The sequence below is a fragment of the Lycium ferocissimum genome, chromosome 10 (assembly GCF_029784015.1).
Source record: "Lycium ferocissimum isolate CSIRO_LF1 chromosome 10, AGI_CSIRO_Lferr_CH_V1, whole genome shotgun sequence".
In the NCBI taxonomy this organism is placed as follows: Eukaryota; Viridiplantae; Streptophyta; class Magnoliopsida; order Solanales; family Solanaceae; genus Lycium; species Lycium ferocissimum.
The window spans coordinates 26,338,463-26,365,625 of NC_081351.1; the positions used below are offsets into that span (position 1 = coordinate 26,338,463).

General features: G+C 34.9%; 3 protein-coding genes across 3 annotated transcripts; 2 read left to right on the forward strand and 1 right to left on the reverse strand.

Annotated features, from left to right (window-relative positions):
• Positions 1-1,472: 1,472 nt before the first annotated feature.
• LOC132033041 (putative F-box protein At3g25750) lies at positions 1,473-6,126 on the reverse strand. The gene is made up of 2 exons (XM_059422895.1): positions 3,002-6,126; positions 1,473-2,742 (listed from the first exon to the last, which is right to left on the reverse strand). Exon 2 carries the CDS (start codon positions 2,712-2,714, stop codon positions 1,605-1,607), a length of 1,110 nt encoding a protein of 369 aa, XP_059278878.1. The 5' UTR covers positions 2,715-2,742; positions 3,002-6,126; the 3' UTR covers positions 1,473-1,604.
• Positions 6,127-10,260: 4,134 nt separating this feature from the next.
• LOC132033043 (uncharacterized) lies at positions 10,261-15,583 on the forward strand. The gene is made up of 11 exons (XM_059422897.1): positions 10,261-10,731; positions 11,816-11,873; positions 11,984-12,094; positions 12,340-12,477; positions 12,723-12,792; positions 12,881-12,936; positions 13,051-13,176; positions 13,690-13,829; positions 14,217-14,289; positions 14,413-14,487; positions 15,070-15,583. The coding sequence occupies exons 1-11, from the start codon at positions 10,565-10,567 to the stop codon at positions 15,379-15,381; spliced, it is 1,326 nt and encodes a 441-aa protein (XP_059278880.1). The 5' UTR covers positions 10,261-10,564; the 3' UTR covers positions 15,382-15,583.
• A 1,264-nt stretch (positions 15,584-16,847) lies between these two features.
• LOC132033044 (uncharacterized) lies at positions 16,848-26,989 on the forward strand. Its single transcript, XM_059422898.1, has 21 exons — positions 16,848-17,034; positions 17,776-17,852; positions 17,994-18,071; positions 18,564-18,695; positions 19,412-19,462; positions 19,558-19,692; positions 19,807-19,929; positions 20,058-20,135; positions 21,079-21,171; positions 21,246-21,368; positions 21,982-22,065; positions 22,300-22,398; positions 22,492-22,686; positions 23,850-23,925; positions 24,021-24,124; positions 24,222-24,478; positions 24,571-24,657; positions 24,773-25,003; positions 25,682-25,760; positions 25,839-25,902; positions 26,558-26,989. The coding sequence occupies exons 1-21, from the start codon at positions 16,944-16,946 to the stop codon at positions 26,674-26,676; spliced, it is 2,376 nt and encodes a 791-aa protein (XP_059278881.1). The 5' UTR covers positions 16,848-16,943; the 3' UTR covers positions 26,677-26,989.
• The last annotated feature ends 174 nt before the right edge of the window (positions 26,990-27,163 follow it).

Below are 27,163 nucleotides of genomic sequence, written 5' to 3' on the forward strand. Positions count from 1 at the left end.
TAGAAGGGACATTTTTCAAACATCTTTTGGCTGTTTTCAGCTATTTTATTTATTTATAAACATCCAGAAAATGTTTAAACAACTCTATGGTGAAAACCATTCCTTCATTTCAAGATTTGAGGGAGCTTTTAGTGCAATCTACACAACAGAATATCATTTTGGATGAATATTTTCTTGAAGAATGACTCTAAAATCTAGTGCACGCAGATGATGATGAGGTTTTAAAATCGTCATAGATTGTTATATATTCAAAAAACAAGTAACAATACATTCAGTCATGCACTCAACGTTTGAACAACCAATTAAAGGGGGAAAAAATTGGTTACATCCCGTGTATGCATTAGAAAATATTAAGTATACTATTTATTCAATTATCAGTTTGATACGTGAACCAGTTGCAGATAAATATTTTGTCCTTCCAAGATTGCAGGTATGCTACAATCTATTTCCTCAAATTTTCCGTATATCTGGACAGAGATTCAACCAACAATCTATTACTGTAGAATATAGAGGCTAAATCAGAGTCATTTAAAGAAGACAACTGATTACATTTGAGTTAAATGCAGACCACACCAAAAAGGCCTTCATTCCAAGGGGACCAATAAGTAGTGATATATAATGTATAAGCGCGTAGAGTGCAGAACATTATGAAACAGAGAAGAGCAAAAAATGAGTTATAGAAGAATATCGGAGTTAAACAAACGAAGTAATGTAGCAAACTCAGTTCAAATATTCCTCTCCCTCCTTCCAATAGCTGACTACAACTAATAGTAAAAAAGAGTATTTCTCTTTTTGAGTATATACTCAGTAAGTTCTTTTCTGTAATTCCCATAAAGATTCATGGTTATTTGCACTCAACATGAAAACTGAAACAAGGAATAACAATTTCAAATACTTCAGATACTCAAAAGGTACAAGAGCACCTGCCCTGGCACATAAGAAAAATAACAAAGGAAAAAGAGAGACAAAGAAGGAAGTCTTTATGAGGGAGAAAAATGGAAATGGTTTACCCCTTCTTCAGCTATGTTGAGAAGCACTTAAGTTTCCTCTCCCTCCTTCCAATATCTAACTACAACTAATAGTAAAAAGAGTATTTCTCTTTTTGAGTACATACTCAGTAAGTTCTTTTCTGTAATTCCCATAAAGATTCATGGTTATTTGCACTCAACATGAAAACTGAAACAAGTAATGACAATTTCAAATACTTCAGATACTCAATGGTACAAGAGCACCTGCCCTGGCACATAAGAAAAATAACAAAGGAAAAAGAGAGACAAAGAAGGAAGTCTTTATGAGGGAGAAAAATGGAAATGGTTTACCCCTTCTTAAGCTATGTTGAGAAGCACTTAAGCCCTCACTGCAGTCCACTCAGCCTCCACAATGACATATACTGAGATTCATTATTGCATTAGGGAAACAAACACAACAAACAGCTAAAATTATGTGATGGAAGGAAAAAAACCAGATAGGAATATCAAATTAAAGAGGCATATTTGCATACTGAATATCACAGACCAAAACGTTCAGAGAAATGTACAACTAAAATGATTAAAGAGTGTTAAAATCCAAAACGTAATGAAGGTAAGTGCAATTCCTTTTTGATATCAGAATGATGGTGCAACCCAAATTGCCGGGGAAACAGTAACAACACCAGCAGTGCCTTGATCAAAAGATTGAATGGTTCCATCTTCAAGACTGTAAGCCCCTATCTCTCTCCAATCATATCCTTGGTGAAATAAACATGTCCACTCATAGGTAAAATAGAGGTGGCTAGGCTTCACTCCTACTAGTTCAGAAGAGTCAATGGATATTGATGCATTACACCCCAAAAATATTGCTCTCTCTCCCAAACTTTTAATCTCTTTTGCTTTTCCTCTGAGTACATCTAGTTCAAATACTCGAAATCTAGTGGTCTTCCATCCATTTGGTTCATTGTCTGTAATCAACAATTGTTGAACAAATAATAGTGCACCTGATACGTCAACTAGATAGTACCGGCTTACATCAAATGATAAATCGTCCATCTCAACAACCAGGCGGGGTTTTACAACAGGCTGAGGAGTGCTAGGCTCTGCGATGTCAATAACCGAGACTAGGTTCCACCCATGGATGACATATAGTTGTCCATTAAAGTAGTGGATATGGACGAATGCACCAATTTCTTCTTCAATATGAATTTTGGTCCAGTAGAGGTCTCCAGGTCGCCAAAAAGCCAAACGATATTTAGGCCGACCATAGCAAATCGTCAGAACATAGTCAGATGTTAGGGAAGGGCTAGCAGATAACACAGCATGGTTGATGGTCACAGAGAGATGTTTTGATTCCTGATCTCTCAAGCCCGTAGGTGGAGGAAGCTGAATTTGGGTGCGTGAAAAAGGGTGCAACAACATCATCTCTCCTATACCTGTTGTATAGTTCACGGCAAAAAGCCATCCCTGCGTTGGAAAACACATTTTCCCTCTAGCTTCTGGGAGGAACACTCTGCAAGAAATTTTCTCCTTGGAAAGAGAGTAGAATCTTCGATAATCGTCATCCACATTAGCAGCCAGCATAAGCAATGGAACTTGAGGCGCTAACACATCAAAATTTTCTTTGGTAGCAGCACTTCTCCATGATTTACAAACAACACCAAATCTAATGAAATCCTCCATCACTGTAACACGCTTTGCTATCGCAACAAGTAGTTCGTATGGAAGTTCTGACCAGTTCGCCATACTTCCCAAAAAAAGGGATGAATGCTTCCTACATACATAGGGCACAGAAAGCTCATTTAATCGAGAGAAAAGTTTCATCCACAAAGTTAATAGAAAGAGATAAATACAATCATTTTGAACACTTACAGAGAATTGTTAAAAGAGATCAAATACAAGAAAAAAAGACTAAGAAAGCATCCAAAGATTTCTTCAAATCATTTCCCCCCCCCAAAAAAAAAAAAAAAAAAATCTTCAAGTACATTATCAGATCAAGAAAGTACAACGATGTGATCTTGCAACATCTCTACCTCTGAGAGTAGTCAAAACTAGTAGAGAACCCAATGCAGAAAAGTATTTTGAGTATTCAACAAAAGAAGCCAGTGGCCTTCCAGCAGATGAAAGTTCGAAAAGGTCCTGGACAAGAAAGCTCAAGCATATCAAGCAGTTCTCAGTGGGTCCAAGACTCCAAAACTTAAGGCTCTCTTGGCTTATCTCATGTCTCTCTTTCCTATGGTTGTTCAAATGAGAGTTGTTCAGAGTATAGTAGTAATAACTATGCCAAAGAAATCAAGAAAGAGCAAGTTTAAATGGCTAACTTGTTTACTTTTTTTATAACCATGGTGTTCGGGCCAGCTTGCGGTGCATGTTACCTCCCACCAGCACGTAATGGGTAACTCTGTCCACCAAAACTTGGATAGATCTAGATGTGAAGTAATCACCTGTGTTTTTGTCTCCTCTGAGATTTGAACCTGAGACTTCATAGTTTGTCACTCACTTCACTGACCACTAGGTCACATCTAGCTAACTTGTTTCTTAAAAACTCGACATCTTTTTGAGAGAAAGAAATGGCATACCGCTACTAATTCTGCTCTTCCTTTCAAGTATCTATTTAGCACCAGAGAAAAGTAATACCAAACTAAGAGTCACGCAACCTATCAAACCAAAAGAAGGGCCAGTAAACCATCTAGGAAAACAAGATTCAGCTTTAATTATATTGACGTTGTCTTTAGAAATTATACGGCTCTTACTATTCTAAGTTAAATGGCTAGCAATACCTTGTCCATAGTATTTTGGTTGAGTTCATATCAGCATTGCTTACTTCTCCGCCATTCGTATTTATTTCTTTGAAAGGACTAACAATAAACTCTAAAATAATTTTAAACTCATTGCTTTCTAGTTTAACAAGTAAACACATATTTTAAAAAATATCTTGTATATTCAACTTTTAGTACAATGAAAAAAACACCCAACAAGAAATATCTATGTACTACAAGTCCGGTATAAACTAATCTCTGCATTACTAATCCCGCATTATAATCTTTGTATAACTTATCTACAAACCAAACGACACCTAAAAGAATAGTTTCTGCACAATAAAGATGTCAGTATTTCTTAATTTGTGAAGACGATAGGTTAGTGAGAAAAGCTTTAGTTGACACACTAGAAATTGCTGGAGTAGGATGTAACCCATGATTGAAATATTCTACTTTACATGGATCACTCAAGGATATATTTTTTCAGGAAAATAAACTATCTTAGACCTGCTTGTGTTTTAAGGCTAACGGTTGCCCAATATTTACCTCGCTATTAAGTGGCTTATATTGACATCTAGATTACTAAAGAGGAACCCCTCTCAGACGTTCTTTTCATTATTGTCTTAATTTGAATCAAGCTGCATTCTAAAACTAGTTTGACAAAACCAAATTCAGTTTTTTTGTTTAGTTTTAATTGAGTAGGCCAAGTATTAGAGTCTCTCAATCTTTGTAATATGGCCGTTGAACCCCATTACTACAATTATAACTTAGTAGTTAGTATGTTTTAGTTGTTATATACTTCACTTGGTTTACCCTCTGGATGCGACCTTTCTCGCTCCCTGGATGATCACGCACCGGGTTGTAGGTATAGATATGGAGATATGGTTTATACTGAAAAATGGTCTAGAATCATATTTACTTAGGATCAATGGACCATTCTTTTAAGGCAAAAGGGCCAGATTTACCCTTCTACTTTCAAATATTGGTCATATTTCTCCTCCGTTATACTATGTGGCTAAATCTACCCCCATGGTTGACAAAGCTATCAATCTTACCCTTAACCCCAACAGACTCCCCCAATTCCCAAAATCCCTTCTATTTGGAGCACTTCTACATCAGAAATCTGTCCCTTTTAATGTTCAAAGGAAGGCTGGGCGATGAGGAATCTGGTGGTGCCAAAGCTATTCGTTAGTCATAGTGATTAAGAACGAATCACGACACAATTCATTTTCATGTTCTAGTCTTAAACTATTATGTGTGTACATCTAATTTTGTATTACTACAGTAATAATTACTCTGCCAGTGAATGCATCAAAATGTTCCTTTGTTAATTACACCGTAAATATTGTATTAATATTTTGATCGCTATTACCATATTTAACTGAAGCGGGATTGAGTCCTCACAACATAAACTAAGAAGTTCGACTAATGGAGGTTATTATCCATATATATCTTTTGATATTTTCATATAAAAGTTAACAACTTAAAATGATATCTTTTCTGATTTCGTTAATCTATACTAACATCAATACATCCTCTAAATTTGATACTACGTATTTTGATTGTGTTGTAGTTGAGATCCAGTTTATAATTACAGGGAACTTACAGGGTTTTAGAGTTTTCTCACCATGGTGTTGCTAACTTCAATTTTGTCTAATTTTGTTCTTATAATTTAGGAAGTTGAACATTCGGTAATTCTGGTTTAGTTCTACACCATGTACGTAATATCTGAAATTTAGGACCCGTTTGGCCATGAGAATTATTCACTTTTTTCCTGAAATTTTTTTCACTTTATTTAAAAATCAGCTGGTTGACCATGAAAAATTCAAATACAACTTGGAAAACACCTAAAACCCTGTTTTCACTTTTTTCACTTTCAGTACATTCAAACAACCAAATATTCTTTGCAAAAGCTATAACCAGACACAACTTCATCTTCAACTCCAGCTTCAAAACTTCCAAATAAAGTGAAAAGTATTAGGTTTCTATGGCGAAACGCCTACTTAGTGTCTTATGGATTATTCAAAAGTAGAAGGGTAAATTTAACCCTTTTCCCTTTTACCTTCTACATGGAAGGCGACTTTTATCAAACAAGTAATGTGCAAAGAAAATTAAAGCAAATAGCTAAACTTAAAAAGCAAACAGCATAGAAGTATAGTAAACAAGACATCTACATATCAATAAAAATACTACTCCCTCTGTCCCAATTTATGTGGCACACTTTCCTTTTTAGTTTGTCCAAAACAGAATGTCAACTTTCCATATTTTGAAAGTAGAAGGTTACCTTTTGAATGGAAGGGGACTTTTATCAAACAAGTGATGTGCAAAGGAAATTAAACAGCAGAGCAGGATATTAAACAGGACATCTACATATCAATAAAAATGCTACTACTTTATTATTATTATTATGGAAAATATGAAAGAGCAATCAGCAAATTAGATTAGTAATACTCACAGAACACACTTGTCCAATTACTCTGCAAGTAAAGGGGAATTAATATTAGTGGAAAACACTTAAAATCGAGGTTTCGAATCAACAGTAACTTTCATCAACTAAAATATGACGCAGAAATTGAAATTGAAATTTGAAATAAGAGTGTGGTGCAATGCAAGCAAGCGAGCATATGAAGGGCGCTCCACTTTTCCATTTATATAAACGTTGTAGGGCCCACTAAATCTTTAACCCCGTCCATGTAGTGGAACGGGCAATTCGCAGAATTGCCCTTCGTTTGGGGTGTTCTTTAAATTTTGCCCCTCATATTTGAAATTTTTAAATTTTCGCCTTTCATTAAAACTCATGGGTTTGAGTTCGAACCCACGCGTAGTCAAAAATTTTAAAAAAAATTCACAAGGCAAGTTTAAATTTCGCTATGCCTACATCTAAGATACACTTGTGAAGGAATTAAAGTTATACGGACCGGCATACGTATGCCTTATGGGCAGACTTGGCATAAGTATCGGTCCAGCATAACTTTGATAATTCATTCAAAAGTTTATGCTCGGATCCGGCATAAAAGTTTGCCCATTAAAAGTATGCCCCCACCGGCATAACTTTGTGAAGGAATTACCAAAGTTTATGCCGACCAAGATACTTATGCCTTATGGGCGACTAAGCATAAGTATCCGGTCCTAAATGATAACTTTGATAATTCCTTCATAAAGTTACGCGGTCCGCATAAAAGTTTGCCCATTAAAAGTATGCCCCCACCGCAAGATAACTTTGTGAAGGAATTATCAAAGTTATGCGGACCTAAGATACTTATGCCAAGTCCGCCCATAAGGCACGAGTATGTGGTCCGCATAAAATGTGTAATTCCTTAACAAAAAGTATGCCGAGTCCAAAGATACACGCGACCCAAACCTTGTCTTGCGATTTTTTTTTTAATTTATGCTTGAGCGGGGGTTCGAACTCAGAACCTCATTATTTAGGCGCGAAAGCTCAAAGTTGCAATGCGAAGGGCAAAAATTAAAGACCAGCAATATGAGGGGCATAATTTAAAGACCACAAATATGAGGGGCAAAATTTAAAGACCAATTTAAAAAGGGCACTCCGCGCAAAAAAATGTAGTGGAACATTATAAATTCTGGGTCATTTGTCCTTATTTTGTGTTGGTCTTTGTTTTTTGCGCGGATTGTCCTTCATTTGGGGTGGTCTTTAATTTTAGCCCTTCAAATTGGTGATCTTTTAAGTTTTGCCCTTGAAATTGGTGGTCTTTAAAATTTATCCTACTCGTTTTTGCAAATTTCCGTCTTAACCACATTTAATTTTACAAATTTTGGGCCTTAAGACAGAATTTGCATGGCTAGTTTTGCAAATTCTGCCTTGCATGAGCAGAATTTGCAAAGGCAGAGGATAAAAATTAAAGACCACACCAGTCCTACAAATTGCCCCTTAATTTTTGCCTACAAATAATTTTTTTACTAAGTACAAGTTTATATTTTCGTATCATAATATCTCACGAGTTATATTGGGGCCCTTAAAGAACTTATGTCATGCTAGGCATAAATTCGATTTTAAGAAACAAAAATTAAAGACCAACCCATTTGAAGGACAAACCGTGCAATTTTTCCTATAATTTTGTGTGATCAGTCCATAAGATTTTTGGACTAAATTTCAAAGAAGTTTTTGTACAGATTGTCCTGAAAACGTGTTGGTCTTTAATTTTTGCCCTTCAGCATTGGCGTCGTTTAAGTTTAAATTTCGCTATGCAAAGTTTACACTAAGCTTTGTATATATATCCTAAACTATACTTTAATTAATACATATCCTAACCTTAATTTTTGACTTGACCATATTAAAGTAGAGTAATTTGGGTAAACACTGCGGGCAAATATATTTTTACCGTTTATTTGTTCAGATGATTATTGAAAATGAAAACGCGGGTCTTTGCTAATATAAGTGAAAATAAATGCACATATTAAAACTTAAAGTCATACATGAGTTCTTAAATAAACATAAAACGAGTCTGAAATAGTAACTGTATCTACAACGAAAAATACAATACTAAATGCCTAAAATAAATTTTTGCTTTTATATATTTGAAATATAAATTGTAAAATTTTAGTTGTTATGTCATGAAATTGTTACTTCTTATTACTTATTTATTTTTGAACTATTTACTTTATCTACCACTAATTTCTTGATACATCATTCTTCTTGTTTTTATCAAAAAATAAATTTAAATTTTACTTTTTGTATTGAATATAATAAAAAAATAATTGGCCCAAAATATATAAAATCAGCTACGATTTTTTTGAGCAACACATTTTTTGGAAAATATATATTTCAATTCTAAGATTTAGTGTGAACTTTATTCTTATGCACAAACAAGTCATTTTTATAATAAAATAAAATAAATCTATGTCTTTAGAGCTTATATTAGATCTTGTTTTCCTCTGAATTTGATTAATGGGATGACTTTAATAGATTAGCTCAGAGTATCAAATGTCTTCGAGAATGCACTACTTAACATCTTTTACAGCCAATTTATACTTCTTTGATTAAATTTATTATTTTTATATTTTGAGTTGGGCTCGGGCTTAACACGAGCCTCTTGTAACTAATTTCTTAAAAATTGTGCAAAGTCCAAACTGAATAAGTAAAAGTGAACAGTGGAAAGTAGTTTGCTTTGAGTTGTGCCATTGTTATATTGATATGTGAAATTGCTATACGAGTTAATGTTAATATTCTTTTATCTATTGCTTAATTTATTACATCCTAATTTTGACTTATCGGAATAACCTCTCTGGCTTCACAACCCTCCCGTACTATGCTTGTAGAATTAAACTGAATATATTATTTCTGTTGCTAATTAACTTGACTTAGTGTGAAAATTATCATAATTTTTTTATTGTCGAAAATAGAAATTACAATATAAGAGCCCAAAAGATAGAGCAGATACCATCTCCTTTTCTTTTGCATCTAAATAATTATTAAAATGTGGTTTAAATTGAGACCGAGGCTCAGGGGAATTTAGACTGTAGATCGCAGTTGACAAATGCTTACTGAAAAAGGAAATTCAATTGCATTAGACATGATAAAATACATCAATGATCCCAAAATTAAAACTTTTATCCCAAATGACAGAATTGCCCAAAACAGCCAAATATTACAAACTGAGAACGACACTGGATTGAATCTTGGATGATGGGAATATCTGAGAAGACAAAGTAATCATAGCCAATTTATACTTCTTCAATTAAATTCATTATTTTTATATTTTAAGTTTGGACCCGGGACTCGTAAAAAAGCAGGAGAATACGGTGCCAATAAAAAGTACTCCCTCTATTTCAGTTTAAGTGTCTTGTAGCATGTTTGGTCAAGCTCCTAAAATCACTATTATTTTAAAAAGTGTTTTTGAAAAGTACTTGCGGCGAAAAACAGTTTGTGTTTAATCAATCGATTTAAAAAGTACTTTTGAGCAGCAATTAGTGTTTGCCCAAGCTTTTAAAAAGTGTTTCTCAGTATATTTTGCTCAAAAGTACTTCTCAAAAAAGTGCTTTTGGGCAAAAGTTTTTTTTAACTTCTAGAAAACTGCTTCTGCTACTAAAAAAAAACACTTATTTTCTCTCAAAAACTTGGCCAAACACCTCACTTTTTAAAAAAATAAGCACTTATTGAAAAAATAAGTACTCTTGAGGGAAAAATAAGCTTGGCCAAACCGGCTATTAAATTGAGTAGACACGAAATATAAGAAATAAAGAGAGACTTTTAAATTTTGTAGTCATAAATTAAAGATGCGTATAATGTATTAAAATATCATTTGAATTTTGTATTTATAAACTTGTCATATATGATGTTTGAATTGTCTATTCACTAAATATATATAAAAAAAAAACACTCTTTTTGAGACAGACAAAAAAAAAAAAATCAAGACACTTTCAAGGAGCACATACATTCAAGGCGCAAAATCCCCCCCAAAAAAAAAAAAGAACTTCAAAAATTACAAAAAACAATTTTAAAACTTTTATAGCAAATGACAGAATTGCCCAAAACAGGCAAATAATACAAACTGACAATGATACTGGATTGGATCAAGGATGATGGGAACATAACAACAGTTAAATAATTTGAGAAGAAGACCCATCAATCATAGCCGTTGAATTAAATCTCTACAAAATCAACGACTTCCTCTCCATTCTTGTCTTCTTCCCTCTCACAACCCCATCACTGCCGGCACATACATTTTCTTTAACAATTCCTACATCGCAATTTTTTGGAATTGTCAAAAGAAAAAAAAAGAAAAAAAGAAAAAAAGAAAAAAGGAAAAAGAGACATTTGGGGTTGATTTAAACAACAAAAGTCGTATGTTGTTGGTGTTTGTTTATGTAATTTAAATGGGGTTTCGTCGTAGACGACGTTTGTATTTTTCACCAAGTTCGCCATTAATTTTGCTTTGTGGAGCTGTGTTTATTGTAATTTGTGCTTTATTAGTTAATGGAGATTCTAATAATGCCACGCAGATTCCTCTTACTCCCATCAATCACGATCTTTATCATACCAGGTAAATAAATATTTTCAGTTTTTTTTTTTTTTTTTGTGAATTTAATCTTGTGATCCAATTTGGGTAGTGATTGTGATAACTAGGAGTCTTGGATGATGTTTATTGATGTAAGTAGGTTAGCATAGTGATTACTTAGTGTGAAACTGAACTTTAATGGATATTAGTTTCATTAAGGTTTGTGCAATTAATTCAACTTGATAGAACTATATTTTGAGTTTTTTTTTTTTTTCTTCTTGCTTGTTGAATTTGATTTTGTGATCCAATTTGGGTAGTGATTTGTGAGTCTTTGCTGAAGGTTATTATTACAAGTTGTGGTAACTAGGACTGTTGATTGATGTAAGTAGGTTAGCATATTAATTTCTTAGAGTGGAAATGAACTTTTATGGATATCAGTTTCATTAAGGTTGTGCAATTAATTCAATTTGATGGAACTATATTAAGAAAGGTGATGACTTTCTTCTTTTCTTTTTTGCATTAGTGTTCTGTTTTTTCTGAATTTAGAAAAATTATGGGTTAAAAAGGAAAATTAGCTAGTATTGGTTTGAAATGGACCCTGAATAGAATTTAATGGATATAGAGGATTTGAATTTAATGGATATAAAGGATTTATATGTTGCGGATCAAGAAAGGCCCTTACTTGCTCCACTGCTTTTCTGCTTTATTATTATTTTTTTTGGGTTAAAATTGGGTGGCGGGGGAGAAGCAGGGAGCGAGTCTCCTTTTCTCATCTTCTTGTCATATTCTTCGCTTCTACTACTACTTGTTACTTCAATTGCTTTGTTAATCTTGCTATTTTGGTGTCATTATCTTCCTTCCTATCCTGTTTTGATTTCACCTTTTTTAGCCGAGGGTCTATCGGAAACAACCTCTCTACCCACAAAGGAAGGGGTAAGGTCTATGTACATCTTACTCTCCCCAGATCCCACTTGTGGGATTACACTGGGCATGTTGTTGTTATGGGAAGGTCGGGGTGGGGGTGGCGTGGGGGGTGAGGTGATTGTTCTTCACTTTTCAACATTGTTCTGTTTTTCCTTTATATTTATATACTTCGGGTTATTTGACATCAATCTATGGTATCTTCTAGGGGAGCTTTGTTGGAAGAAATAGAAACATTGGTCCATAGACACCCAAGCAAGCTCTCTGTGAGTTTTCCCCTATCTTCTACCTTTTCTAACTTCTGCTTTGAGAAAAATTGAAACTACACAAACATACATCTTCTCTTAATGTCTCATCTTAATTCATGTTTATGCAGATGGAGACATTTTCCACTCAAAACAAAGGCTATCATGCAGAGATGACTGTAGTTACTTATTGTCGGAATAGGAAAGACTGTGATGACAAGTCGAAGCTTAAGATCCTTCTTGTAAGTTTATTTTCTCTGGTCCGTTATTTGCTTTCTTCATGTCCAGTGGAATATATTTTAAAAATAGTTAACTTGTAAGGAAAAAAGAGAGGGGGGGAGGGGGGGGGGGGTGATAAAGTGTTATCTTTGAAAAGACTTTGGGACAAATGCTTTCCGAGACATTATACTGATTTGGTCTTTAGTGTTAGAAAATCTCAGATTGGTCATTGCTGGTGTTTTTGACAGATAAATTGCTTGTGTTCCAGAGTTTTGGCCAGCATGGGAGGGAGCTCATAACTACGGAGCTTGCATTGAGGATTCTTTCCATTTTAAGTGAAGAGGAATTCTTATCCAGTGCGTACCCACTTAATTTAAATAACACGCTTGATAGGCTTGTCATAAAGGTAAATCCTAGTCTATTTGGAACTCGCAGTCAAAAAGTATGAAAATTGAATGCATATGTAGGTTCTATATTGCTTGTCAATTCTTTCAGTTCGTGCTGGCACGGAATTTCAACTAATTAATAATTACGGTATACCAAGGGTTGAAAATAGAAAAGGAAACAAAGATGGTTATCACTTTAGAGAGTAACCAAATTCCTTTTGAAAGCTAATGTTACTTGGGAATGCTCTACTATTCGTCTTATCAGGTTATTCCAATGGAGAATGTGAATGGGCGTAAACTTGTAGAATCAGGGGATCTCTGTGAAAGAAGAAATGGTAAAACTATTTCTCTTGAGTCTAATCACATAAATTGACCTTCAAGATAAGTACCGAGATAATTAATTTCAAACCTTTTTTTTGGCAGGAAGAGGAGTTGATCTTAATCGGAACTGGAGCGTGGATTGGGGCAAGAAAGAGAAGGTAATTAGCATTGCTTTAATGGATTCTTGTGAATATGTTGCTTGTGTTTACAAGTTCAAGTTAATGCAGCTATGTGCTGATACAACTCTTCCCCGTTCGATCTTTCGTTTTCAGGATTATGATCCATATGAAGAAAATCCAGGGACTGGCCCTTTTAGTGAGCCGGAGACTCAAATTATGCGGAAAATATGTGCATCATTTGAACCCCATATATGGGTTAACGTGCATTCTGGAATGGAGGCAAGTGTAACTTCTATTAGTATGTCTTTCTGCTGTTTGCGTTACTAAAATTTTCTGCATATGTAAAGGATACTATTTACAAGCTTTCCCCGTGTCTCGTTTTAAATTTAGGGCATAGAGGAGACCTTGTAGGACTCTCCCAGAAATTTTGCATGGTTCAGCTCCTTTTTATAGATTATAGCTTTTGTCTGATCTTCCCAAGATTCTTGCTTAGGTAAAGATGTTAATTCAAACTACAATAGGATGATCCAATTGAAGCATACTTCCATATGAAAATTTGTGCGTACCGACTCCCATAAATTAACTGGTAAAAGTGAACTAAATAGATTTATGTCAGGAGTTAATTGTCTTCTTCATATTTATGACGCTTTTACTGTTTTTGGTATATTAAAAATCAAATTTCAGGATCACAGAAATTCTCTTTTTCATCTCTTTTGAAAGAATAATAATTCTTTCTAGTTTCTTTTGTGAATGAAATACGCATTCTGTACTGTTTATGTAATTTTTTTTCAGGCTTTATTTATGCCATATGATCACAAGAACACGACTCCGGATGGATTACCTTCTCAGAGAATGAGATTAATGCTCGAAAAGCTAAATCGGTTTCAACTGAAAGATCGTTGCTTAGTTGGATCTGGCGGAGGCTCAGTCGGGTTTGTATCACTTCTTCTATAAACTGACTTGAGAAAGGAATTTCTGATTCAGTTTTTCCTATCACGATTGTTGTCCTGTTAAATTCAATGTATTTTGTTTTACTAACTAAAAGTAGAGAATTAAGCCACTGAAAAAAAAAAAAAAAAAAAAAAAAAAAATAGATGTTAAGCCACGTATGAATAAAGGAATAATGATAAATTGACATCACAATGTTAGGCATGAAAAACGTGCACATCTGAAGTCTTCCTTCTGCCTACCCTTTTTTCTTTCAGAATGATCTCAGTTTCCCCCTTTTGAAGTAAATATTAGGGTCACAATTCACTTATTGTCTAGCTTTAGATGTAAGTTTTCCTTACCCTAAGTATAAAATTATGTCACTTAAACAGGTATCTAGCTCATGGGACAGCAACAGATTACATGTATGATATTGCAAGAGTGCCCATGTCTTTTACTTTCGAGGTTTGTCTTCGTATTTTATCAATTTATACACATGGTTAAAGTCCTTGCTCAGTGTCAAGCATTGTTTACTAATAATTCGATATCTGATGTGTATACGTGATGCATGTATATGTTGGTTGGCAGATTTATGGTGATAGCACAGCCTCCTCAAAGGACTGCTTTAAGATGTTCAATCCCACTGACATCACTACTTTTAACGTAAGTTGTACTCTTTGTTCCATTTTATCTAACACTCTTTCCTTTTTAGTTTGTTCCAAAAAGGAGGACACCTTCTATATTTAGAAACAATTTAACTTTAAACTTTGCATTTTACCCTTAATAACATGATTTTATAGCTGCAAAAATGTCATATGTATAAGACTAAGACCACAAGTTTCAAAAGCCTTCCTTCCAAGGACCCATTTGGCCACAAGTTGTATTTCAAATTTGGAAAATAGCTTATAATCTGTTTTCCAACTCACTCTTCACTTTTGAAGTTGTATTTAAGTACATTCAAGCATTAACATTATTCCAAATATTCTTTGCAAAAAGTATAACCAGACACAAGTACACAACTCCAACTCCAACTCCATAAATTCCTAATAAAGCGAAAAATATTTGGAATCTATAGCCAAACGCCTTCACATATAATGTACGAGGGGAATGAGTATTACGTTCGTAGATGGTACATCTTTCTTTGACATGTGTCCTTTTTTTTCCCAACAAAAAGTGTTGACAGCAGTAAAACCGTCTTCCTCGATTCCTGTCAAAACACTCAGCCATTTTCACTCTGAATTGCAGAAAGTTCTTAACGATTGGTCTGCAGCATTCTTTACACTATTCAGTTTGGGTGGAGTCCAGATGAAGGAACTTCATCCAAATGCAACTGGATCCAGTTTTGAGAAGTGGGTCTCTATCGATGATTATCTAAACGGTTATTTAATGGAAAGGAAAAGTAGGTATGGGAAGAAAATGGAGGTGCTTGAGCTGGGAATGCAGGAGATTAGGACATACTTTAGATTGTTCTTGTTATCATCTGTACTTCTGATGTTTATGTTTTGTTCAAGAATCTCAAAGAGCGGACGGCAAATTGTTTCTGCTATGTCCTTGTGATTCTGTGAAGGGGTATTCTTTGCTGCCCTTGAGATTTAGCTAAACAGTTTTGAGAGAGCTATAAGGTGAAAAAGGGCACGCCCAAATTATTCTTTAGCTGTGTAATTTATTCCCTAATTTGTTTTCCTCTTCTTCTCTATAGAAATGGTAGAGCTTAGAAAGGCTCTTATTGCAGTTAGGAGTTGAAATGTTGAATTATCCATGTTGTTAACTTTGTTTGGTGGGAGTGCGGAAAGGCAATATAGATTTTTGCCTTGTCCTAGGAGTTTGTCTTGTTCCTTTTTGTGGTTTCATCTTGAACCAAATGAGGCCTTTTAAACCACCTAGCCTTGTGATTTTTGAATATTGATATCATGATAACTTACTAGTCACCTTCTTGGTTGAAAGTCCTTCACTAAACAATGATATTTGATGTTCTTGTGAAATATTAGAAAATCAGAGAACTAAAATCCCATCGAATGCAAACAAAAAAAGTGATGTCTTCCTACCTGCCTTATGCTGGTGGGAAGTAGTAGGTATCTCGAAAATTAATAGAAGTGCACGCAAGCCTGAACCTGCGATTACGAAAAGAAAAAAAAAAGTGATATGGACAAGGTAAAGTGGGGGGGGCATGGTACGGTATATACCGACTACCATATCGAAATCGAAATTTTTTATACTTTGATTTTGGTATTATGTTATTTGGTACGGTATTTGATATGCATTTTAAAAAAGTTCGGTACTCGGTATTTATAATAATATACCGAAATACCGAATATTATACTGAAGTATATAGGTACATATACAAGTCATATATATTAGTATTTTAATACTAACAAATATATAAACAAGTATTAATACAAAATTAATTGTTTAAACATTGGAATTTTGATTAATCTATGTTAATTGAAATGCTCTTTTGTGTAATTGATTTACGAAGGGGATTAATTGTGCTTCTTTTGAATGTATTTATATGTGTAAGGTGTTGGTACAATATAATTGAGACGTTTCTTGAATAACCGAAATCGTAATTATCTATTATATAAGTATATGTGGGTCGAAGTCGAATAAACTATGGTTACCGATTTACCGTACCGAAAAATACCGAATTCAAATATAATCATTTCAAACAATGAAGAAATTGCCAACATATAATCATTTTGATATATACCATTTATACTCGATTTTACACTAAATTAGGATTCTTTATTTGTTTAAAAAGGGTAACAAATAATATCATTTTTCTTACTAAGAAAGAAATATAAGGAAGTGATCCAAATATATTGTCGAGAATAAAGAAAGAAAAAAAGTGAAGAGAAACGCAAATACAAGATTTTAAAAATAGAATTGTGGCACATTGGCCCGATCTTCAAAAAAAGGAGGGTGCATTTGCATATTTATTAAACTTTAAGGAAGTCGTTCGTAAAGTCATCAAACTAGATGGGAGAAAGCTTAATTTCCCAAACACATATATATATGAAAACAATCTTGTTCAAAAAAACCTTAAACCCTACTTATAATGGGTTGCTAGGGTTTATTATTGTGAAGAAAATTGATTGCTGTTTACACAACTGTAGTGAAAAATGGGAGGTTCTCGAAATCAAGTAAACAAAGCTCATAAAACTCGATTTGCATCCAAATCATCTCGCAATGTTCACAAAGTTTCTTCTAAAGGTAAAATTTTTTACTCTTAATTGTGTTAGTTTTGCTTAATTTATGTATTAATAGGGAAAATTATGTTCTATGTCTACTGGGTTTAATCCATATTTGTGTATAAACACCTTTTATATACTTTTATACATGGTTGATACATTATGTATAATGCTTCCCCCAGGTATAATATTGTATAAACTGAAAATGTGGCTACGTGGCGTAATATTTTATGTTGGGCTGTATATTTTTGAAAATTTCCCTTAGGGAAAATTAAGCTCTATGTCTACTGGGAGAAAATGTTTACATGCTTTAGCCCATATTTTGAGTTTGTGACCCGGTTTAGCCCATATTTATGTATAAATACCTTTTGTACACGATTATACAAGGTTGATACATTATGTATAATGTTTTCCCCAGGTATTATGTTGTATAAACTGAATATATGGCTACATGGCGTAATATTTTTTGTTGGGTTGTATATTTTTGAAAATTTTGCTTAGGGAAAATTAAGCTCTATGTCTACTGGGAGAAAATGTTTACATGCTTTAGCCCATATTTGGAGTTTGTTACCAGGTTTAGCCCATATTTGTGTATAAAGACCTTTTATACACTTCAATACAAGTTTGATACGTTGTGTATAATGCTTTTCCCCAGGTATAATGTTGTATAAACTGAAAATATGGCTATGTGGTGTATTATTTTATGTTGGGCTGTATATTTTTGAAGTTTTCCCATTAATAGTAATCTTTTGGTTATGTTTAGATAAGAGCAGAATTGCGAAACCTGATCGCAATCTCACCAAGGGAGCTCGAGCAGCTCGGCTTCAGCGTAATAAGATGGTAAATTTATCACTTTTCTGTTTAGCTGAATTTAACTAGTTTGGGATTGATATTTGGATTATTTAAGTAAGAAAGATTATTGCTTTCTGGGTTATTGAGTTATTGTGTTATTGTTATATGCTGAAAAATGCAATTTTGTAGATGAGAGAGCAGAAAAGAGCTGAGCTTTTGAAAGAGAAAAGAGCTTCATCTGGGTCAAATAGTCCTCCCCGAGTTATTGTAAGTTTTTTTTTTCCCCTCTGTTTTGTTGAGTCAATCTTTTTAATTAATAAAATAATACCAAATTGGTGTCAGAGCAGTTAGGGGTTGTTTGTTAGGGTGTGTAGATGTTATTGAGTAGGGTGTATTAGTATTGCTGAGATTAGTTATGCAGGCACTAATTTTTATTGATGGTTTGGTTTGTTGTGTAAATGAATAGGGTGTATTAGAATAGAAACAGTACTGGTAGTGCTAATGCAATGGTTTAGTATGTAGAATAGTACTGAATAGGGCGTATAACTAATAAATGTGTTAGTTATACATAGGTTGAAAACACTACCAAACAAGGGATTAAATAATACCAAGCTAATACCAGTATTATTTTCTCTATTACCTCCTACCAAACGACTCCTTGTTGTAAGTAATCTCTACTGGAAGAGGCATGGTCAGCTGGAGTGAAGGAGAAGGAAGATATTTGTTATCAGTGTTTCTTAACAACTGTTTATGTGACAGGTTCTGTTTGGTCTATCAGGATCAGTTGACCTTAGTGCGCTTGAACAAGATCTCCTGAAGCTATTGTCTGCAGATGGAACTGGCGTTGCCTTCCCAGCAGTTGCTTCTGCGGAATATAAGTTGAGAGCAACGGTAGGAAGTGCATTGTGGGAACTCCCTTTATCTATTACTACTAGTTATTAAACGAACAGAAGAAGAATATTTGCATTCTTGAATTGGTCTCAGGTTCTGATTTAGATGAAAGTATAATATTATGAGCAAACAGAAACAAAAGTTCTATAATCTCTGCAAAGCATAGTTATGTTAAGTATATATAATAAATCAATAATGTTAAGAGGAAGTATATGGCTTAACCTTGGTAATCAACTGACTTCAGTCACTTGATTATCTGTGGGATGGTGGAGTGATATGTCAGATTTTTCTTTCAATAAGTAAAACATATTACTGAATAGTATTAAGAAGATTCTGAAATATGTACAGAGTTTGAAAAGCAAAATCTCAGTTTCCTTTCTAACCTTACATAGAACTTTAGCAAGATAGGGGAGTAATACACAGGATTATAAGCGTTAGCAGTAAATTATAGGATAGAAGGAGCTTCGACTGCACTTACGATTACTAGTAAGAGTCTAGGGCTCAGGCGTGTGTCTGCCACACCAAAATGACAGAGAAACAACATCATTACTCTTATGAATTTTCATATCGCTATTTTTCTGGTGTCAAATCTGATCCCAGAAGCAGCATACGATAAATTGTGTCAGTTATTGATAGTTAAATAGTTTTCCTTGCTTTGACCTGTTTGTTCTTCACACAGAGTTCCGAAGAAGTTAACTGTAAGTTATTTTATCTAGGTCTTAAAAGCGCCTCATGGTGATATCTTGGCTTGTATGGAGATGGCCAAGGTAGGGTATATGCTCGAAGAATGATTTTCCGGTTTTTATTGCTCTTAAGTATTTTGCATCTAGGATGTTCAACTTAGAAGCTTTGGCATTTGCAGGTCGCTGATTTGATTGCTTTTGTCACATCTGCAAGTTCCACTAATGAAAAAGATTGTTATATAGATGCCTTTGGATCTCATTGCCTTTCGGTCTTTAGAGCCCTTGGTCTTCCTAGTACTGCTGTCCTGATTCGTGTAAGAATAAAGATACTTTCCTGAAAAGAAGAGAATCCTTTTGCCATTTTCTTGGGAATGCTTTGTAAATATTTAAGAATTTGAGACTGGAGTAATTTGTCTTATGTGCTTTAGGATCTTCCTGGTGACTTAAAAAAGAAAAATGATTCAAAGAAGGCATGTGCGTCTACCCTGGCTTCTGAATTTCCTGAGGATTGCAAGTTTTATCCAGCAGATACAAAGTATGAGTTGCATAAGGTAATTATTTGGAGATTGTGTCTTATTGCTTACAATATTTGTATGCTACGATGTCTTCTGATATATTTCTTTCCTAGTCTGGTTGAAATCATTGTTTTTTCTTTTGGGTCATGGTTTGTTGTTTGTAGTTCTTGTGGCTTTTTAAGGAGCAAAGGCTCTCAGTACCTCATTGGCGTATTCAGCGGCCATATCTAATGGCTCAAAAGGTACAGACCTTCCATTCCCACTTATTTGACATATTTTATCTCCTTTGTGGCCCTTGGCTGGTAAAACTTTCTTTTAGTCTTTTTAGTTGAATTCTATTCACCCAGGAAAAAAGGAGCAAAAGCAATCATTCTTCCAACATTAATACATTGTTAAATCAGACTTGAATTTGGTTGTTATTTATGTATGTTGACCTTGCATGATTTTTCTCCAATATTGTTTGATTGTGAATGTTTCAACAAATGGAGTGGATATATGTGATCCATATAGTTGACCCCAACTAATTTGATATTGAAATGTAGTTTGATTGATTGATTGATATTTTATCCGTTTAACTTTTTTTTTTTCTTTTTTAAATTCTTTTATCCGGTTCGACAATTTAGCACCTGCTTTCCTGAACTTCAGATGATGTGTATGCTGTCCCTCCTAATACATTTCTAGAGAGTATGACAGTGATAGCTTGTCCATTTTTTTTTTTTTTACCATTTGGGGAAATTTAATTGTCTTGGTTACTTTTATGGAAGTAATGTATTTCATATCGGTTTATTCATTATTAACAGTTAGGCAGACATTTGTTGACTGTCAGCATTAATACAATTTAACTATGATGAATCTTCTGAATGGGCCAAAAAAAAAAAAAAAAAAACGGAATGGATACAAAGGATTCATATAGCCGGTTCTAACTAGTTTGGGATTGAGGGAAAATTGATTGATTGTAAGACAGACATTTCTTCATGCCTAGGGCCCTAGACCATAGTTTCGACTACCCAAAAGCTAAAATGTCTAGGCCATGATTTCTTCTACCAACTTTAATATCAATGCAGGTGACTTTGAATTGACTTTGTTCTCAACTATGGTTTTGGTCTTTTGTACTTCCTTTTGCAGATAATTTGTTAGTTTAGGATTCAGTATTAATTTCTTTCTTGGCATCTATTTGTGTTTCAGGTCGACATGGTAGCTGATAATCCCATTTCAGGAAAATGTACACTCCTCCTCTCTGGTTATGTTCGTGCTCGTGGCCTGTCGGTGAATCAGCTGGTAATTGTTTTACATCAGCATATGACTTTGAGATATTAAAGAATTGTCCTTGACTTTAGATACTCTTGGATCAGGTTCACATAACAGGTGCTGGAGATTTTCAGTTATCCAAGATTGAACTTCTCAAGGATCCATGTCCCCTGAATGTGAGAAAAGGAGGGGACTTAATGGAGTCTGATGACATGAATGAGGCACAGGTGCAGTTTTATATTGTTTACTTAAAGAGAAACTCTTTGTGGTATTGAAGAATTATCTGATAAAGATAAGATTTAAAAACTGTAAAATAGTGATCTCCTATTGATTCTACTCATTTATGCTTGAGTTTCTTTGGGTTCATTTCTTGTCTCACAATTCTTCCCTTTCTTTGGACCTAGAGGCAACATTTTGGCATACACCAAAATACAATTCGTTAATGAACTTGATCAGCTTTGTTGTCCAAATGGTCAGCTATAATCCTCTTCATAGAAGGCATTTTACTCACGAAGTTCAACATCCCAAAGTTGTATAGAGACGAAGCAAATTGCATAAGCTCAAGTTACCATAAGTTTAGTTATACACTGGTAATAAAATATTGGGAGACTTACGACATTGTAGCTATGGGCTCCCAGTGCAGCCGTCATCTTTCTTCCCCCTTTTCTGGATGATGTTTCTTCAAAAAACATCAAACCCTCTCCTTGAGTGGTGCAACATGATATGCAGACATCTATTCTCCTCCCGGGCATGCTGTAGTACATTTCATGGTTGCTTGAACAGAATACTTTTTGTTTTCCATCACTCCTCACCCCCGCTATGTTTTCCGATGTATTTCAGGTCATCAGTTGCTTAACTCCTGACCCCATGAAGCAAGAGCCTTTACTTGTTGAGAATGTCCCTGATCCATTGGCTGGGGAGCAGGTATACAATTCTTGGTACTGTTTTATCGTTCATTCTATGAAAGCGGGAGTGGACTAAGTTCATATATGAAATGCATGTGTTATATTATTCTACCTTGTGCAACTATTTTGTAACTACTGGATTATTGGTTCAAAGCGATATGCACGTGTCTCATCATTGTACCTACTTAAACCATTCTTCTGGAACCATTTGTAATTTGTACAAATACTTGATGTCTATTTTGATCTTAATCAGACATGGCCTACTGAGGCAGAAATGGCTGAAGCAGAAAGAAATAATGAGGAAAGAAGGCTGAAAAGGAAAACTCTTCCTAAGGGCACTTCTGAATACCAGGTTCATTTTCTGCCAATAGTTCCCCAAACATGTATTCTTTATTGTAACCCGGGCATATTTGGTTTATACCAGAAATGATTAGTTGACTTGCAGGCTGCTTGGATTGTAGAAGATTCAGACGCTGATGTTTCTGAGAGCGAGAATGAGGAAGATGATGGTATGGTCTTGGACGAAGGGGAGAATACCTTTAATAGCCAAGGGCGTATGGATGATTTTGAGCTCGATGATGATCAGGCTTCTCTATCACTCCAGTCGGATGGAGAAACTGAGACTCATTCTATGATGATGGTGAGTATACCTATATATCAGCATAGATAGGACTATCGAGTTTTAATATGGCCTTGTAGAATTTAAGTAGCTGACTGAGTAATCAGGATGATCAAAAAGGGAAAAGAAAATTCTGGTTGTTAACTTCTCGTCTCATGAAGAAACCGAATTGAAAAGAAGCTAATGGTTGTTATTTCCATGAATCATATATATGTTACTTTCAATTCTTGGCGATCAAGCCTATCATCTTAAGTTGAAGGGATAAGCAGCCTCATGGTCTCTCTGTAAGTAGATTTTGAGGGACAACAAAAATATATACAATTTACTGTACAAAATATGGAATCAATCTTTACATTCAGTGATACTTGTTATTGTAAATAAAGGTGTTCTAAGGTGATGGACATACATGTCATGTGTACGTTGTTGAAATATTAATTTTTCAGTTATTTTTTAGTCCACAATGTTTTTATTTTACCTTTTCATACAGTGTTAACTGCGGCTGTAGCTGATTTTGGCCGTTGAATTGGCTTATGAATATGAAGAGCACTCAGCTCTCTGAGAAATGTTAATACAAATATTTGCCAAGGAAGTTATAATAAGGACTTATATTCTCCCTCCGTAGGTTTAATCAGATATATCCCTTATTGTCCCTATCTATTGTCACCAGTTACTAGGATTTGTTTATGCTACTTTAGAATAACCATCACAGTACTGTACATCCTATTTCTATTCCCATATACAGCACGTTTCAGATAATATTTTGCCTAAAAATGCAGAATTATATTCTCCCACAGGAAAAGCTATTTAATACATCTCTTACGGCATAATAGGAACAAAACATTTTAGGTGCCCTGATCAATTCTTGCCCAGAAAGTAATCGCTTTTAGTTTTTTGCTTTTGAAGTAATGTTGCGCAGCCAAATGGTCTCTTGGGAATATCTGTCTCAGAAGTAATAGTTCTTGAATGATATCTTCAGTACAATTCTGGCCTCAGGAGAGAGAGTCCCTTAGTACACTAAAAGCTTTGTGAAGACGACCTCATGGCTGCTTGGAAAACTAGACCATATTTAGTGCAATTTAGACTTTGTGTTTTAAAAAATAACCCTTTGAAACCTTTACCAATATAAAAAGAGAAAACATGTATTGTTTTCCTGAAGTTGGATGTTGAACTTATGTATTGTGTAGGATCCTGAGAACCTGACTAAGGAGCAAATAGAAGACGAGATAAGAAAAATCAAAGAAGCACATGCTGAGGATGAAGGTACTCATTTAACTTTCCACCCGCTTAGCAGCTTCCTACACTTTTTTTTATTCAGGGAACTATTGAGTTATTTTTGTTGCGGCTTTTGCCTACAGAATTCCCTGATGAAGTGGATACTCCATTCGATGTTCCTGCTAGGAAGCGTTTTGCCAAGTACAGAGGCCTTAAGTCTTTCAGAACTTCCTCCTGGGACCCCAAAGTATCTTCGTCTGTTAATTGAATAATTTCTGTCTAGAAAAAGGATGTCTCACTCGACGTGATCTAATTGCACGAAATATCTTGGATTCTAATTGCAGGAATCTCTACCTCAAGAATATGCTAGAATATTTGCATTTGATAATTTTACTAGGACACAGAAGCATGTACTGTCTAGAGCTCGAGAGATGGAACAGAAGGATGATGAATGTATACCAGCTGGTTCATATGCAAGACTCCATATCCGGGAAGTTCCAATTGGTGTGGCAAACAAATTAAATCTTGTAACGAAGACAATGCCTGTGAACCTGTGTGGTCTGATGCAGCATGAGTCTAAAATTTCTGTCCTTCACTTCAGGTACCTCATCTTGTTATATGCTTTTGTAGTTTTCTCCCCCTAGTGTTTTTATATGTAATTGTAAAAGGACTTAGTAACTTTTTGTTTTGCAGCATAAAAAAGCATGACAGTTACACTGCTCCAATAAAAGCTAAAGAAGAAATGATATTCAATATTGGCTTTCGCCAGTTTGTTGCAAGGTGCTTTTCTTCTGCATAATAAACTTTGTAGCCTTTTGCCAGGTTAAGTTACTATATGTTCATTGACTTCTTTCTAACAACCCCCCCCCCCCAACCCCCCCCAACCCACTTGCAGGCCAATATTTTCTTCAGATAGTTTTAATGCTGATAAGCAAAAAATGGAGAGGTTTCTCCATCCCGGGCGTTTTTCAGTAGCTTCAATATATGCTCCAATTTCATTTCCTCCTCTTCCTTTAATTGCCTTGAAGATGAAAGACGACGCAACTTCTGCCACTGTTGCTGCCATTGGCTCTTTGAGAAGTATTGACCCAGATAGGATTATTCTAAAGAAAATTATTTTAACCGGGTAAGTCTCTGAGATTTTAAGGCGTGGCTCTGATAATCAATTCCTCGTTTATGCGGGAGGGGTTCTGATTTTTTAGGGTTGCAGGCTAATGAAGTATTGCCAGTTTAGATTGGTTTCATTAACCAGCGTCTCTACCTATAACACTCAACTTGAGTTGGGATCATATTTCTATTTTAGGTTTATCGCGGTTCGATTTTTGCTCTGCATTCAATTACAACAAGAGATGGTTTAGATGTTTATTTCTGGAACTTTTCTTTCTTGAACAAATTGGACTTATGTTTTTGTCTTTCTTCTGGTCAAATTTGGTTTATAGGTTGCACCTACTTAGTGCCATAATACAGATTGCTTTTATACTAGGCATAACATGACATGTAATTTGTCAACCAAAATATTCTTGTTAATTGTGTGTGCAAGCTGTAGTCTTGGAAAAGTTAAGTGTATCATTCTAGTTATTCGTACTTGCATGGTAGAAAACTTGTCTGAGGATCAGTAGTGTTAGGACATCATATTCTAAAGCTGATTCTTCATGATGATATAATATGCATGGTTTCTATTCTAGAATTTAAGGATATTGTTAGTCCTAGAAACGGAAAAACTGATTGCAGAGAGAGCTAGTAGGTGATGTTGTTAAGTTATTGGTTGACCTTTTGTTCACAAGATATGTCATCTATGTTGCAGCTACCCTCAACGAGTATCAAAAATGAAAGCGACTGTAAGATACATGTTTCATAACCCAGAGGATGTCAGATGGTTCAAGGTATATAAACAATTGACTTTTCTGTTTTCTTATTTGTGATGCTATTCACTTTTAACAAATTTCCTGGACCTTTTCTAGCCTGTTGAAGTTTGGTCAAAGTGTGGGCGTCGTGGTCGCATCAGGGAACCTGTCGGTACACATGGTATGTCTCTGAAATGTGAACCCCCCCCCCCCCCCCCTCCTTCTCTCTCCAAAATGAAAAAACAGAGCTCGTCCAGATGTTACAATTTCCCGGCGTTGTGCGCTTTAGTGTGTGATGTTATATGTACTAATCATGCATAAGGTTGTCATTTCCCCCCTTGATTATGAGGCCTCTGGCTAAGGAAGCCTATCAGAGGGAAAAAAAGAAAGAGCAAATATTGCACTTGCTGTGTTGCTTGAATTATTCTAATTGATGCAGTAATTTTTGTTCATCGTGTATGCTCGCGATGCATATAATTTTAATGAATTGAAAACAAAAAGCTCTGCATGTTCTCGTATGATCATTCCATTGCCCTTCTACTATTTGTGGGTGCCCAAACAATTTGACCCTTTCTAGATGAACACCTTTTTGTTGCATGCTTTACTAACTGGCACAAGCACAATTGTTTTCAGTCTGTTGTAGGATTTATTATTTCTTTTTGATGTATTTTGTCATAGATTTAACTTGTATACATAGCAGCAGGTAATTTGCCTAAGACTAATCCCACTTTTTATAGACGGTTGCTTGTGGTATTTATCTTTTTGCTGACCTGACAATGTAAACAATCTTGCACTGTTAGTATATAAAAGTTAAAACTGTCGTCATTTTTGTGCAGGGGCGATGAAGTGCATCTTGAATGGAGTCCTCCAGCAGCATGACACAGTATGCATGAGTTTGTTTAAACGCACATACCCCAAGTGGCCGGAAAAGTGGTTCCCAATGACAGATGCTTAAGAGAAAGGTCAAGAGGTGGCCATGGTCTATGGTTTCTCCTAAGTGTGAAGCGGGAAGAAATCATATTTGCTGCACATGGGAATGAAGCTCTGGTTCAGAATGGGTTATATTTAAGTTTTTTATGGGGAAATTTTAACTTTTTTCCCCTAAGTTTGTCAGAAACAAGTCTATAGTGTATAATATATGGTAGCTCATTTTTTGGTGCCACAACAATCCTGTATCAGTTTTATTAATTAGTTTGCGCGCATGAATTTTTTGTGCGCATAAATGTGAATCCTTAACGAGTTTTATACCATGTTTTGATTATGGTGTCTCTTTTGTTTCCTGCAATTTCGTTTCTCTTATAGTTCTTTCTAGGCACTGAAAGAAACTATATGCGGGTGTTTTGATCCCCTCATAAGAACTCTGAATAGTTAAATTTATGGTGATTATTTAGCTTTTTCAATCAATTGCAATAGTAAACAATTATTCATTTGTATACAAATAG